Source organism: Oncorhynchus tshawytscha, unplaced genomic scaffold (genome assembly GCF_018296145.1).
Source record: "Oncorhynchus tshawytscha isolate Ot180627B unplaced genomic scaffold, Otsh_v2.0 Un_contig_3121_pilon_pilon, whole genome shotgun sequence".
Classification (NCBI taxonomy): domain Eukaryota; kingdom Metazoa; phylum Chordata; class Actinopteri; order Salmoniformes; family Salmonidae; genus Oncorhynchus; species Oncorhynchus tshawytscha.
Window position 1 is genome coordinate 507,471 of NW_024609809.1, and position 14,583 is coordinate 522,053.

The following is a 14,583-nucleotide window of genomic DNA, read 5'->3' on the forward strand; positions in this document are numbered from 1 at the left end:
CAAGGGTGCTGTAGGTGCTCTCAGTAAGTACTGTCCTCAATTTGTGTACTTTTAAACACACACCAGATATTTTCAGAATATGGTCCAGAAAATCTGTAACTAGACCTGTTGGACAGCTAACTCGTTGACTCCAAAAGGATACATGTACATATTGCACAAAACAGTGTACGTTGAACATTCAAACATGTATGTGCAGGGTAAATACATGTCAACAGAACACATGGGTTACTGTAACATTCATTATTACGAGAGATAATTCAAATAAATCGTATTTTGAAGGAGGAACATACAACTTTCTTCCCACTGTTGTTACACTCAAATCTGTCCCCGATATGGGAGGAATAGTTGACAGCGCACGTCGGAGCCTTTACGCAACACAGCTACAATGTAATGGACTTTTAATTTCAAAACTCATTTAAAAGAGTTGACAAGCCGGTGCAGCAACAACATATTACATTAAACTAACCGCTGACCATTGATGGTGTCCTTTGATAAACATTGTTCCTGTCAAGCTTAACGTTACGGACATCAACAATCTTGCGCGATCCTAGTAGCTGTAAAGCTAGCTATCTAACGTTAGTCAGTTAACGTTAGCTTCTTAGCTAACAACACTCCCCGGCTATTTTTAGTGCAATTAAGCAGCTATTTCCAGACCAAGGCGTCACCCTCTTACGACCTGTAAAGTCATTATTGTCTCCCATGATCTCGTTAAGTTAGCTAATCATTTGTACAAAATGTCAACGACATCGTTGGATAAGGAATTGCAAGAGCGCTTGAGAGAGGCGTCTGCGATTGGAGACATCGACGAGGTGCGGATTTTAGTGGAAAGCGGAGTAAATGTCAACTCTCAAAACGAAATAAACGGATGGTAAGTGTGTCATATATATATATATTAATCAAACTTAAACACAAGTTGATCAATAATCACCAGTCCTTACATGTTATTTATCGATTGATTGTTAAAATGCTGCCGGCGCAATGTTGGCAACGTGCTCTATGCAATGGCATGTCAAATGTCACCATTTCATGCTGGCCTAAGAAGAATAGTGTGTTATCCAATTATGCCTAGATGGCAATCTCCTTTAACTGCAAGTGATGCAAATATACCCCCGCGTGGGTTCTCAAGTTTGACTATAATGACAATAAAAATGAACTAGTAAATAAATGTTGGGTGCAAATATTTGCGTAGTTAAAGTCGGTGAACACTGAACTTCATCCCGATCTACCTCCAGTAGCTACTTTATCATTCACAATGACTGTTCCCACATTGGCTGTTTGAGTCATCATCATGCAATGTCAATCTTTCATCAACATTATGAATCATCCCAGAGCAGATCAGAGACTTACTTTTTTCATTGTCTCCTATTCAGGACATGTTTGCATTGGGCATGCAAGAGAAACCACAAACCGGTTGTGTCGTACCTGCTGAACTCTGGCGCTGACCAAGAGATCCTCACTGCTAAAGATGAGCTGGCTGTCCAGCTGACCTCTAAGCCTGAAATCAGAAGACTGTTAGGAGGTAAATGTCCCATCACATCACCACTCTCCAAGTTATTACAGTTTTTGTGTTAAAATTATCTTAAACATGTTCATGAAATATCTGTATAATAGCTGTATTTTGGATTAGAAGCACTAATGCCACCCCTAAGCACTATATCATTGCCAGTGAATTGTTTTACCTGCTCATAGTTAGGGGTCACAATTTGGGTAATGATCATAGATGGAGACTCCTGCCAGGACCTGCTATGTTTTGGTTTTCACAGCATGTTCTGGGCATGTCAATGTTCAAGGCTCCCCCAGTTCAATGTGGTGTCTTATATATTTTTTCACAGTTGAGGAGGAGGAAGTGCCTGAAATCAAGGAGCCTGAGTTGCCAATCATTCCAAACTACCTGTCCAACCCGCCATTCATGTACAGTAAGATGGACAACAAGGCTGAGCTCATATTGGCACAGTTGACCCAAAATGGCAATGGAGACCACTCATCAGATGACCCACACAGTGACTCAGCTTCCCTGTCGCCCACCCACGAGCAACAGCTGCCTCAGCAACCGCAGAGCCTACTCTCTGACACCCCGAGCCCGAGGGAGGGGGCCTTCATCCCATTGGCGCAGCAGAACGGAGTGTCGCCTAGCCCCGCCTCGTCTCTCACCATCAACGGAGGCCTGCCTATGGACATCTCCATGGAGCCCCACCTGGTCAACCATGGGGAGTACCCACACTCGGTGGCCCATAATGGGGCTGTGTGCTCTCCTCCCCTGCCCTCCCCCAGCCCCAGCACCACCAGCAGTAGCAGCCAAGCCCAGGTGGCTAACGCTAACCCATCTATGACCCGGCAGCAGTCCCTCCCTCAGCAGCTCAACTGTGGCCAGGGTGCTGGGGGTAACATGCCTGCCTTCCAGCCTTTCTTCTTTACCAGTACATTCCCTGTCAATGTGCAAGGTAAGGACGGTCGCCACACTGCACTTGCTGCTGATGTTGTGCTGTTGATGTCTGTTTGTCTCTAATGTTGTGGTGTTTGATCAAGCATTGATTTGAGTCAACAGCAGAGCTTTTTTGGAGCTAATCCCATTGCATGTTGAGCCTGTTTTATCACTGCTCTGCACTTTCAGACCCATTATCCAATGCTTTCTCCCCATGTGTGTGCCTGAATGTGCCCCAGATGCTGAGTGTTCTCTCTACTGCATCTTACACACTGAAGTAGCTAGCGTAATCTCGTTGGTGTATTTGTGTGTCTCTCCCAGAGCTGGTCCTAAAGGTGCGCATCCAGAACCCCAACGCGCGGGAGAACGACTTCATCGAGGTGGAGCTGGACAGACAGGAGCTGACCTACCGCTCGCTGCTCCGGGTGTGCTGTCGCGAGCTGGACATCAGCACCGAACACGTGGAGAAGATCCGCAAGCTGCCCAACACCATGCTACGAAAGGTATGGAATGGCAGAGGCACGCACACGCAGGCACAAAAACACACACGTGCATCAGAAGGGTGATGTTTCGGGTGGCTCTGGTACTCAAACTGGCTGGTTATAACACTAGTGGCTGAGCACTAGCACTGTGAACCCTGAGGCTACAACTACTGTTCCACTCCACTAACCAGCTCAATGGAGCGAGCAGGCCGGGGCAGGGCAGGGCCAGACACCACTAATAAAAGATGCAGGGCAGGCAGGAACACTCCTAGACACACCTCTATGACAGTTTACTGCTCTGTTAGGTTGGAGCACCACGCTGTTCTGTTAGGTTGGAGCACCACGCTGTTCTGTTAGGTTGGAGCACCACGCTGTTCTGTTAGGTTGGAGCACCACGCTGTTCTGTTAGGTTGGAGCACCACGCTGTTCTGTTTGGTTGGAGCACCACGCTGTTCTGTTAGGTTGGAGCACCACGCTGTTCTGTTAGGTTGGAGCACCACGCTGTTCTGTTAGGTTGGAAACACTGATCATGACGGCTGCTTGATGATGGAATGATGGTCACCCATTATTACCATTTTAATAAATAATTTGCATGAGAGCGAGAGTGTGTGTACAGCTCTATTATTTTCTTATGAGTTAGGGCCACAGAAAATGTTCATGTTTGCAAATTAATTGATTTGAGCTACATTGTGTTCCATGGCACACGGTAGTCCCATCTTGCACTGCATGGGTGGATTTGATATGAAAACAATGTCACCCATCCAGTTATGAAGGGAGCTGTTGTCACATTATGTAATCCCAGAACAACTGCTGACTAAGACTGAAAAACACACACACACACACACACACACACACACACACACACACACACACACACACGTCTCTTTTATCCTCCCACTTAATGTCTGTAAGTCCTGTGTGTGATGAACCATGTATGTACTCGATTTTGTACCGTAATCACTACAAACAATTGGACCTTTTGTGGACAATAAAGATGTTTTATTGAATGTAACTTTATTATTCCCAGGACAAAGACGTGGCTCGGCTGCAGGACTTCCAGGAGTTAGAGGTGGTGCTGGAGAAGGCTGAGGGCCTGGCACTCCTCTCTGGGGCGGGAGGCCTCACCGACAGACCCTGCTACAACATGAAGGCCTCCAGACTCACCTACTAGAGACCAACAGGATTGACAGACACACAGACAGACCCTGCTACAACATGAAGGCCTCCAGACTCGCCTACTAGAGACCAACAGGACGGACAGACACACAGACAGTCCCTGCTACAACATGAAGGCCTCCAGACTCACCTACTAGAGACCAACAGGATGGACAGACACGCAGACAGACCCTGCTACAACATGAATGCCTCCAGACTCACCTACTAGAGACCAACAGGACGGACAGACACACAGACAGACCCTGCTACAACATGAATGCCTCCAGACTCACCTACTAGAGACCAACAGGACGGACAGACAGACCCTGCTACAAAATGAAGGCCTCCAGACTCACCTACTAGAGACCAACAGGACGGACAGACAGACCCTGATGTCCATGTGGACCCTACTATCTCTCTATTGACCGTAATAGCCACTATCGTTATTAGTCAATTTCATTGCATTATGATCCGGTGTCGTTCAGCCAGCGTTATTGGGGGTTTGTTTAAAAATCCTGTTGTGTTAGCTAGGTAACGTGGTCGCCCTGCCTGTCCTTGCCTTGCTCCCTGCCAGTCTGTCCCCATGCAGCGCTCCCCATGCAGCGCTCGCTAACCGATTGCTCATGCATCATGTCCTCAGTTATATACTGAAGAATTTGGGCCTCCTTCCCTCTCTGTCCCCTCTTCTCTTCCCTCTGTCCCTCACTCTCTCCTCCCTCTCTAGTTTGTGTTGTCGGGCTACAGTGGAACATTGGCGTTGAGGGACAGTGACAGTCTTCCTAGATGGCTTAACTTATGTACTGTACATGGATCCCTTTGTACTGGGCATTAGTCATACATGTACTGGGGACTTGTCTCCTGGATGATGAGGGGGTTGAGAAGAGTAGAGGCCATTTAAACAGCTCTTCTGATGTACAGCCATGGCTCTTATTAGTCCACCATGGGCGGCTTAGTACAATGTTGCGACACAGCTGACTTGCACACAGCAACATGCAGTACTGCCGCTTGCTTAGTGGGCAACGCAGGTGGCTGCCGACGTTCCAACTGGCATTCACACCCATGCTGCAGACTGTACACACACACACACACACACTCAGTCATACTCCCACACTTCAGTGATATTTCCAGTTTTTCCTTCAGTGGTTGCCCATGTTATCACACTACCCTGTTTATTTGTTCTTAGGTGGATGCCTGATGGAGCTATTAACAGAGATGTTGCTTTGTGCTGCTGAGGTTTGATCATCTAAGAGGGAGTGGGTGTGAGTGTTGTCTCTTGCCAATTGAGAAGTTTTTGATAGTTTCGTAGAACTGTTTATGTGCTTAGGAAGCAAACAGATGCTTCAAGTTTCATCCATATTGTTAAGACAGTGTGTCTGTTTCTTAAAGAACTCTCTTCGTCAGTTGGAAGATAACAGCCTTCTAACAGATGCTATGGTTAGCTAGCTCCACAGACACCGTCTGGATTTCAATCAAACACCCAATGTGGAACAATTCTTCATTGCTCCTGCTCTATGAATTTAGTTTTATTCTACAATGTTTACTTGCTGAAACAAAACTCATTTAGATGAACATGTATTGGGTGCAGGGGCAATATTTAAATGTTCTACAGTTTGGTTGAATGTTTGTGTGTGAGGGGTTCTTTTCAATGTAACAGTTATTGGGTCTAATATTCAACTGACACTTTCAGCTGTGAATGAATTGAATGGTAGACCGTTCCTATAGAGTTCAGGTATTATTGATTGAAGCAGAATCCGCTAGGTTCACTTTAGGGGAGGTATATTCCCAGCTCCAGTAGGGGTTCCCCTAAAATGAGCATTTTAAACTGTTTCTGGATCGCTTCGCTTAAGATACTTCCATTTACTGTGATTAGATCAAAACCAAATACAAACCTAGCCAGAAAAATAGTCGGGTTCTCCACAATAGATTATCAATCGTAAATGACCTATTTTTGAATGTTTTTAGTTTTTTCGGAGTGAACTGATATGACGTGGGCAAAGGACAGTTTGAAAGGATTGTTTCTGTTTCATAAGTTTGACACGGCTGTTATGTTTGAGTGCTTCCATAACACGTTTCCCAGCAATTCTCCCTGTTGCTTCTATCATACAGTGCATTTGTCATAATACTCAAGTTCACACTGCTCTGTGAGAACGTTTTAAACACAACCTACATTAACATGTAAGCTAGCTAGAGATCAAATGTTAGCTCTTGAGGGGTCCCCGAGTTTAACCTACTGACATTTGACTTTTGTCAAGTTGTGGTGTTTGCTACTTCTTTGTTTGAGTATAAATGACGATTCATACACAAGAACACAACCGTTAGTATTGAAGCTGAATGAGAGTGCATTGATTGAAAAGATTACTGCTTAAAATGCTTTATGACAAACACATTTGCTCATAGAGGAAGACTAAGACCCTAACATGTCCTGGCAGTCCTTTATGCTGGTTAACATTCAGTTCAATGGTACAGTCAGTGGCCCACTAAGTTTATAAACAATCAACAGTCAGTTACTAACATAGCCGTTAATTGTTTACCGTTCAAATGTATACCTTAAGCTCTGGCTGTCTTAGTATGTTTAATGATTATATATTTTTATGAATTAGTCATTTCCTTTTTTAACGAGAACTGTCTTTAGTTTGTATCGATGCCTACAAGTGTGGAACGTGTTTATCAATGGGGGTGAAGGGGAAGGTAGGTTGCAGCTAGGATGAAACCAAGTGTAAAGCCACAGTATCTACTGTGCTGAATGGGTTGAGTGTAAATGTTGAAGAAATACAAGACTAACTTGAACATGTCAAATGGACTCTCCAGAGAATTTTGTATTCTTAACTTGTGCCACGAGAACGAGAGGTACCTGGTTGAAGAAGCTGAATGATGATGTTTGAAATGCCTACGGCCATTTTGTGCCCAGTGAAGGAGCACCAGTGTTCTAGAATGTTCCAGAATGAATACTAGTTCTGTGAAATGGATGACTAACATTGTACTGATTGATTGCTCATGCTCTAGAGGAAGAATACAGTAACTTTACCTATGCATTCAGAGTCTGATATTTTTATATGTCCTGTGTACCTTTGATAAATTCCTTATAGGCACTGTTTAACTTGTGTTTGATTGTGAAGACCTGTACCTGTTCTTTGATAAAGCATGGTGGGTAACTTGATCAATCTGTCCTTTTGTCTGAAATTGGTGGTTATATCAAAGGATCAGATGGTAATTCTGAATATGGCAGAGCACTGAATTGAAGCCTCATCTGTTTCTGCTAAGATCCACTAGAGGGTGTAGATGGGTCAGTGTTGACATGAAACAACCATGCCAATGCAGTGGTGTAACTGTTCACTGCCTTGCTCTCGTCCCAAAGTAAATCATTTCAAATGAAACATGCTTACATTTCATCCAAAAAGCATGATTATATGGAGCTTTAAAATGGTTTAACTAGATTGATTTGGGAGTCGGGGGTGTTATTATAATAGGATACACAGTGTACAAACCATTAGGAACACCGCCCTAATATACTGTAGAGTTGCTCCCCCTTTTGTGCTCAGGACAGCCTCAATTCATCGGGACATGGACTCTACAACGTGAAAAGCTTTCCACACATGTTGACTCCAGTGCTTCCCACAGTTGTGTCAAGTTGGCTGGATGTCCTTTGGGTGGTAGATCATTCTCGATACACACGTGAAACTGTTGTCTGTGAAAAGCTCAGCAAGGTTACAGTTGACACACTCAAACCGGTGAGCCTGGCACCTACTACCATATCCTGTTCAAAGGCACTTAAATCTTTTGTCTTGCCCGTTCACCCTCTGAATGGCACACATACACAATCCATGTGTCACTTGTTTTCAGTCTTAACAATCCTTCTTAACCTATCTCCACCCCATTCATCTCCACTGACTGTAGTGGATTTAATAACAAGTGACATCAATAAGGGATCATAGCTTTCAACTGGATTTACCTGGTCAGTCTATGTCATGGAAATAGCAGGTGTTTGTAATGTTGTGTACACTCAGTACATAGTCTAGATACCTCTGAAAACATGATTCTGCCTGGTTTAAGATTTTATGCAGATGGCTAAAGAAGAAGACTAGTTCAGTGTAGTGTCAGACGAAGGTAGAAAACCTACAGAAGCACATCACTTTAGTTCACACACAATTTAGGAGTGGAAAAGTCATTAATTTGTTCAACTTTAAACAGCCTAGTCATCAACCACTCCAAATCAGTGGCAGTTTGGTCAACAACAAAAAAATACAATTTTATTTAACAATTTAATAATACATAACATCAGTAAAATAGTTTTTTAGACACTGGGGTACACAATGTTATGCGCCAATGCCAGCTTACGCTGCGGGACCCTTTTATCAACTGATACCCACAACATGAGCCTGATGACTAAGATTCAGAATGACCCTTGACATTTTATTTGGAGCTGTCTAACTTGTTCTTGGTGAAGTTGGGGGAGCTACTGTACCAGTTAGTGCGTAACTGGTACAGTTACCAGCACAATCAAATTGATGCTTCACTAACGGTGATTAAAGTTTTTTCAAGGTCCCTTTATCTAGAAACGTGGCTTTTGGTGACCTTGGTAACCAGAAACAAGCATGGGAATTGTTTTCCTTCCTACCGTGGCTCAGTGGCAGGCAGACCTTATTCCTCTCTCTCCAGGCTCACTGGTGAAGCTCCAAGAGAATGATTGGATGTGTAGATTGACCTCAGGGACTTTGACACAACATAGCTGCTTCCCCAAGTACAGGTGGGAGTGGGATCTCAAAATAACACAGCTGCTTTAGTCGGAGTGGAATCTCATAACAAAAGCTAGAACTGAACAGCCCTAGGTGAATGGGGAAGAAATCCTACAGGTGACAGGAGCAGGAATCCTTTAGGTGACAGGAGCAGGAATCCTTTAGGTGACAGGAGCAGAAGTCCTTTAGGTGACAGGAGCAGAAACCCTTTAGGTGACAGGAGCAGGAATCCTTTAGGTGACAGGAGCAGAAATCCTTTAGGTGACAGGAGCAGAAGTCCTTTAGGTGACAGGAGCAGAAGTCCTTTAGGTGACAGGAGCAGAAATCTTTTAGGTGACAGGAGCAGAAATCCTACAGGTGACAGGAGCAGAAATCCTATAGGTGACAGGAGCAGAAATCTTTTAGGTGACAGAGGCAGAAATCATACAGGTGACAGGAGCAGAAATCCTTTAGGTGACATGAGCAGATATCCTACAGGTGACAGGAGCAGAAATCCTTTAGGTGACAGGAGCAGAAATCCTTTAGGTGACAGGAGCAGAAATCCTACAAGTGACAGGAGCAGAAATCCTTTAGGTGACAGGAGCAGATATCCTTTAGGTGACAGGAGCAGAATTCCTTTAGGTGACAGGAGCAGAAATCCTTTAGGTGACAGGAGCAGAAATCCTTTAGGTGACAGGAGCAGAAATCCTTTAGGTGACAGGAGCAGAAACCCTTTAGGTGACAGGAGCAGAAATCCTTTAGGTGACAGGAGCAGAAATCCTTTAGGTGACAGGAGCAGAAATCCTACAGATGACAGGAGCAGAAATCCTTTAGGTGACAGGAGCAGAAATCCTTTAGGTGACAGGAGCAGAAATCCTTTAGGTGACAGGAGCAGAAATCCTTTAGGTGACAGGAGCAGAAATCCTTTAGGTGACAGGAGCAGAAATCCTTTAGGTGACAGGAGCAGAAATCCTTTAGGTGACAGGAGCAGAAACCCTTTAGGTGACAGGAGCAGAAACCCTTTAGGTGACAGGAGCAGAAACCCTTTAGGTGACAGGAGCAGAAATCCTTTAGGTGACAGGAGCAGAAATCCTTTAGGTGACAGGAGCAGAAACCCTTTAGGTGACAGGAGCAGAAACCCTTTAGGTGACAGGAGCAGAAACCCTTTAGGTGACAGGAGCAGAAATCCTTTAGGTGACAGGAGCAGAAATCCTTTAGGTGACAGGAGCAGAAACCCTTTAGGTGACAGGAGCAGAAACCCTTTAGGTGACAGGAGCAGAAATCCTTTAGGTGACAGGAGCAGATGTCAGATGTCTTTAGTGGCTGTTCCTGATAGTTAGTTGTGTACAGCTTTGTTTTCAGCCGGTCCACACACACTTGACCCTGCACACAATGTCTGTATAAGTGTTGACATGTACTATAAAAGCCCATGTTCAAGAGTGCAGGAATGTTATTATGTTCTCTTCCTAATTTAAAGAACACAAACAGTGAGTAAGCTATCGCCACACTGCCCCCAAATATGTGCGAAGTGCACAAGCTGGTTGGAAAAGGAATGAAAATATTCCTCATGTGGTCAGCAGATGTTTTAAGGCCTGCTCAACTGACACAAGAGCAAGGCACTAGTTGCGTAATACCAACCGGCTGGAAAGTGACACTTAACGGAGTGATATTTGTGTGCTGACGTGCTCGTAGGTGTGTGTATGTGCGTAGGTAAGTAGGTCTCTGTATGTTTGTTTGTTTGCTACATGTCTAGCCGCTGTCTGTTTGGTCAGGGCGGGCGGATATGTGTGGGAGTGTGTGTGTCCGCATGTAGTTAAGTCTATGTACCTGGGTGTTTGACCTTCATACATGTTCTGTGTGTGTGTGCGTGTGTGTGTGTGTGTGTGTGTGTGTGTGTGTGTGTGTGTGTGTGCGTGCATGTGTGCGTGCGTGTGTCTGCACACGTGTGCCATGTCTAGCCATCATGTGTCTGGCCTCCTCCCTGGGTCAGGGTCTAGGAATCAGCTTAGGCTGCTGCTGAGGCTGTACGCGTTCCTCTCCTTTGTCTTGGTGTCAGACACTTTAATAAGATTAGAACCAGCAATAACACCTTCATTGTTTTTTTAACAGCCCTCAGTCCCTACCCAGACAGAACCATCTGCGAAGCCAGTGGCTGGCTCTTCCATGGCCAAGGCTCCTAAGTGCTTTTAGGGTCAGAAACTTTGGATATGTTCCCCGCAGGAACGGAGACAAAGGGCGACGTTACTCACAGGTACATAAAGCGATGGGTTTGGACTGTGGCCCTGCACCATGGTTTTCGTGCAATTCGTGCCGTTCACCGGGGGATAAAGCACAGCGCTACTTAGCTGTTGCACAAATGCACATACAACATTGTAAACCCACTGTAAAAAGAAAAAAAAGGCAGGAATGGAAAAACATTTCAGGCACATTCTAAGCCCGCTGTGTATTTCTGAGGGCTGGTACATCACCGTGGAAACAGGTGCTGTACTGGTCACAGCTTCAAGGAGATAATCAGGTATTACTGCATCGCTAAACTCTTAGAAAAAAAGGTGCTAACTAGAACCTTAAAGGGTTCTTTGGCTTTACCCATAGGAGAACCCTTTGAAGAACAATTTTGGTTCCAGGTAGAACCCTTTACACAGAGGGTTCTACATGGAACGCAAAAGAGTTCTACCTGAAACCAAAAAGGGTTCTCCTATGGGGACAGCTGAAGAACCCTTTTGTATAGCTTGGTCACAGGTCATTTTCTGGTGGATAAAAATCATAGAATTAGATGCTGATTCAGAAGTCAGTGTAGGCAGTGAAGCCCTTGACCGAGGCAGTCTTTGACCAGCCCTTGACCGAGGCAGGCTTTGACCAGCCCTTGACCAAGGCAGGCTTTGACCAGCCCTTGACCGAGGCAGGCTTTGACCAGCCCTTGACCGAGGCAGACTTTGACCAGCCCTTGATCGAGGCAGTCCTTGACCAGCTTCATTTTGATTAACAACACATCCCCATATCCCCATCTGTCAGACTGCAACTCAAAGATGCCAATTATTGGAGGTTTGGTTGAACTGAACTAATTGTTCTTGATTGTATGCTAATCTATCCTTTGTCCTGTGACTCAGTATTCTATAAATTCTATTCACTATCTAACATTATCCTGGCAAATGTGTAAAATGTTCCCGTATTTGAGAGGGCAGGGTGGCGAGAAGGGAATCTAGGTAGGAACAGATTAAGAACAGATTCAGTATCAGATTTAGGTGTTTTCTCAGAATGACAGGTCACATCACACATCACCCCATCTGGACCTTATTGGCTTGAGTTGACCAAGGCAAGAGGGCTTTGTGTGGTGCTTGTGAGTGTATTGCTGGTTACAAATCACACTATGTCAACCTGTGAAATAATGCAATTTGGGGAATTTTGAAATAGTGTCTAGTTTACTTAGCTGGTTTTCAGTGAGCTACATTTCATTATGTTTATGGCTTTCAGCTTTTTTACTTGTAGATTGATGGAGTACTGCCAGCAACAAGGGAAAGACAGTACGAGAAAACACCTCACACCCCTGTTTATTTTAACAGGAAATAAAATCCTTTGTAAGAACACCAAAACACACAGGAACTTATAGAATATTTATGTGACTGTTTTATTATCATGTCTCCATACTGTGAAATTGCGTGGGTTTGGATGAGATTATATAAGTGATCAAAAAAACATTGTGCTTGTTTTGGACAAGGTTCAGAGAGGCTGCAAAGTCCTCACAGAAGGTCAAAAGAACTGTTTGCAGACAAGACATATAGGCTGAATGCAGGGAGGGTGTCAGAGTGCTTGGAGGGGGTTCTCTGGAAATCGTTATTCAATATGTGACATGTTTTCAAGCCTTCATGTGTCAGCATTGGTGGGAATGTTGGGGTCTCAACCTCCCAGGGGTGAGGGCTGGAGGGGGAGGCTGGGGGTGAGGCTGGGGGTGAGGAGGCATCAAACCGTCTGAATGCATGTTGTGAGAAAAGGGATCACTTTGTACTGTTGCTCAGATTATGGTAGTGTGTGTGTGTGTGTCTATATGTGTGTGTGCACTTGCGCGCGTTAGTGTGTTATCTTGTGTTTTAGTGTGTGTGTGTGTGTGTGTGGGCGCGCAAGCGTTCACACACTTTGTATATGCACATGTATGAGTGTGTTTGTGGAATATATGAATGTGTGTGCATACATGTGTGGAGTCTGTATGTGTGTGTTTATGTGTGTGAGCAGCAGGTTGCTAGTCTGCCAGTGTGCCTGGTCAGTGGGTCAGTGAGGGCTCTGACTGAAGTTAGAGCTGCAGGGGCCTGGGCCTCTTAGACACAGCAGGGACTCCACTTGGAAGGAGACTGGATGGAGAGAGACTGATGTAGATTTACACATGCATACAGACCACTCAATCCATGTCCCATAGAATGTTGGGTTGACAGCTATGGGAAAGATCCTGTTGTACCTCTGTGTGTGAACATCATGGACCCTCTCTCTTTCAGAACTAACCACAGGACGGCTCATAGTAATGGCTGGAAAGGAATACATGGAATGGTATTGAACACATCATACATATGGTTTCCATGTGTTTGATACCATTTCATTTACTCCATTCCAGCCATTGTTATGTGGCGTCCTCCCCTCAGCAGCCTCCCGTGGAACTAATGTTCAGAACAGTGATAGTAGATGGGCTGAGGTCTCGGAAAATGGAAATTAGGCAGAAAGGGAGTTGCACTTAAGGTAGGCTGTTCCTTTGCGACACTTCAAAACATTGTGTACTCATTTCTTCATTGAGTCCTCTGTTGACTGTTTACAACGTGTCATGCCAATGTTCTGTCAGTGCTATACAGGTCTTATGACAGAGGATCAAGGTGTTGCTGATGTTTCCATAATCATGAGGCATATTCATCAGTGGCCGAGTAGGGAGATGTGTGAGCGTTCTCCAGAGTTCAATACAAACCTTTGACCCCAGGATGACAAGCAGAGTTGGGGAGTAACTGGTTACATGTAAATTACATGTAATCTGATTACATTAAAAAAAAACTGTAATCAATTATATTACAAGCAAAAATATTGTAATCAGATTGCAGATACTTTAGAAAAAAAATAGATGATTGCTTCTTGGATTCCTTTAAAATTCAGAGAGGATGTTTGTGAAAACAAATACATTATGTCATCTATCTGTTTTCTCAATGATATTCAATTCAGCATTGAAAAAGGAGCAAGTTTAAGTTTGTTGCAGCTGAGGGAGTCTGGCCACACGTCAGAGACGACTATGATGACACACCAAATGCATTTGATGGATCATTTTTGTCTTCTTCTAATGCCTCTTAAAGGTAAAGTAATCCAAAAGTAGCTGAAAGTAATCAGATTATGTTACTGAGTTTGGGTAGTCCAAAAGTTAAGTTACTGATTAAAATGTTGGACAGGTAACTAGTAACTGTAACTGATTACATTTAGAAAGTAACTTACCCAAGCTTGGTGACAAAATACTGTGTCTATGAAGAATATCACTGGGTATGTTGCCATCACCAGGAGACCCATAGTGTGACCCATTCACACTGTACATACAGTACAGTACGACCTACAATAGTCATCATAATTTAGTCAGTGCTTATATTTGTCCTATTTCACACATGTACAAGTGTGTTTTATATGCATGTGTCAATAGGAAATGTGTTTTGCATATCACAACTCTGTGAATAGGAAATGTGTTTTGCATATCGCAACTCTCCCTGAGACACCCTTGGAGAGTGGGGAAAACCATTGTCTAGGGTTAAGTCCCTTGTTCAAGAGCACGTCCCTTGTCGGCTCTGGGATTTGAACTAGC

General features: G+C 44.3%; 1 protein-coding gene across 1 annotated transcript; it reads left to right on the forward strand.

Annotated features, from left to right (window-relative positions):
* Positions 1–305: 305 nt before the first annotated feature.
* On the forward strand, positions 306–7,216 carry LOC112226248 (ankyrin repeat domain-containing protein 40). The gene is made up of 5 exons (XM_042318566.1): positions 306–868; positions 1,371–1,519; positions 1,833–2,441; positions 2,744–2,925; positions 3,932–7,216. Exons 1-5 carry the CDS (start codon positions 735–737, stop codon positions 4,073–4,075), a joined length of 1,218 nt encoding a protein of 405 aa, XP_042174500.1. The 5' UTR covers positions 306–734; the 3' UTR covers positions 4,076–7,216.
* Positions 7,217–14,583: the final 7,367 nt, after the last annotated feature.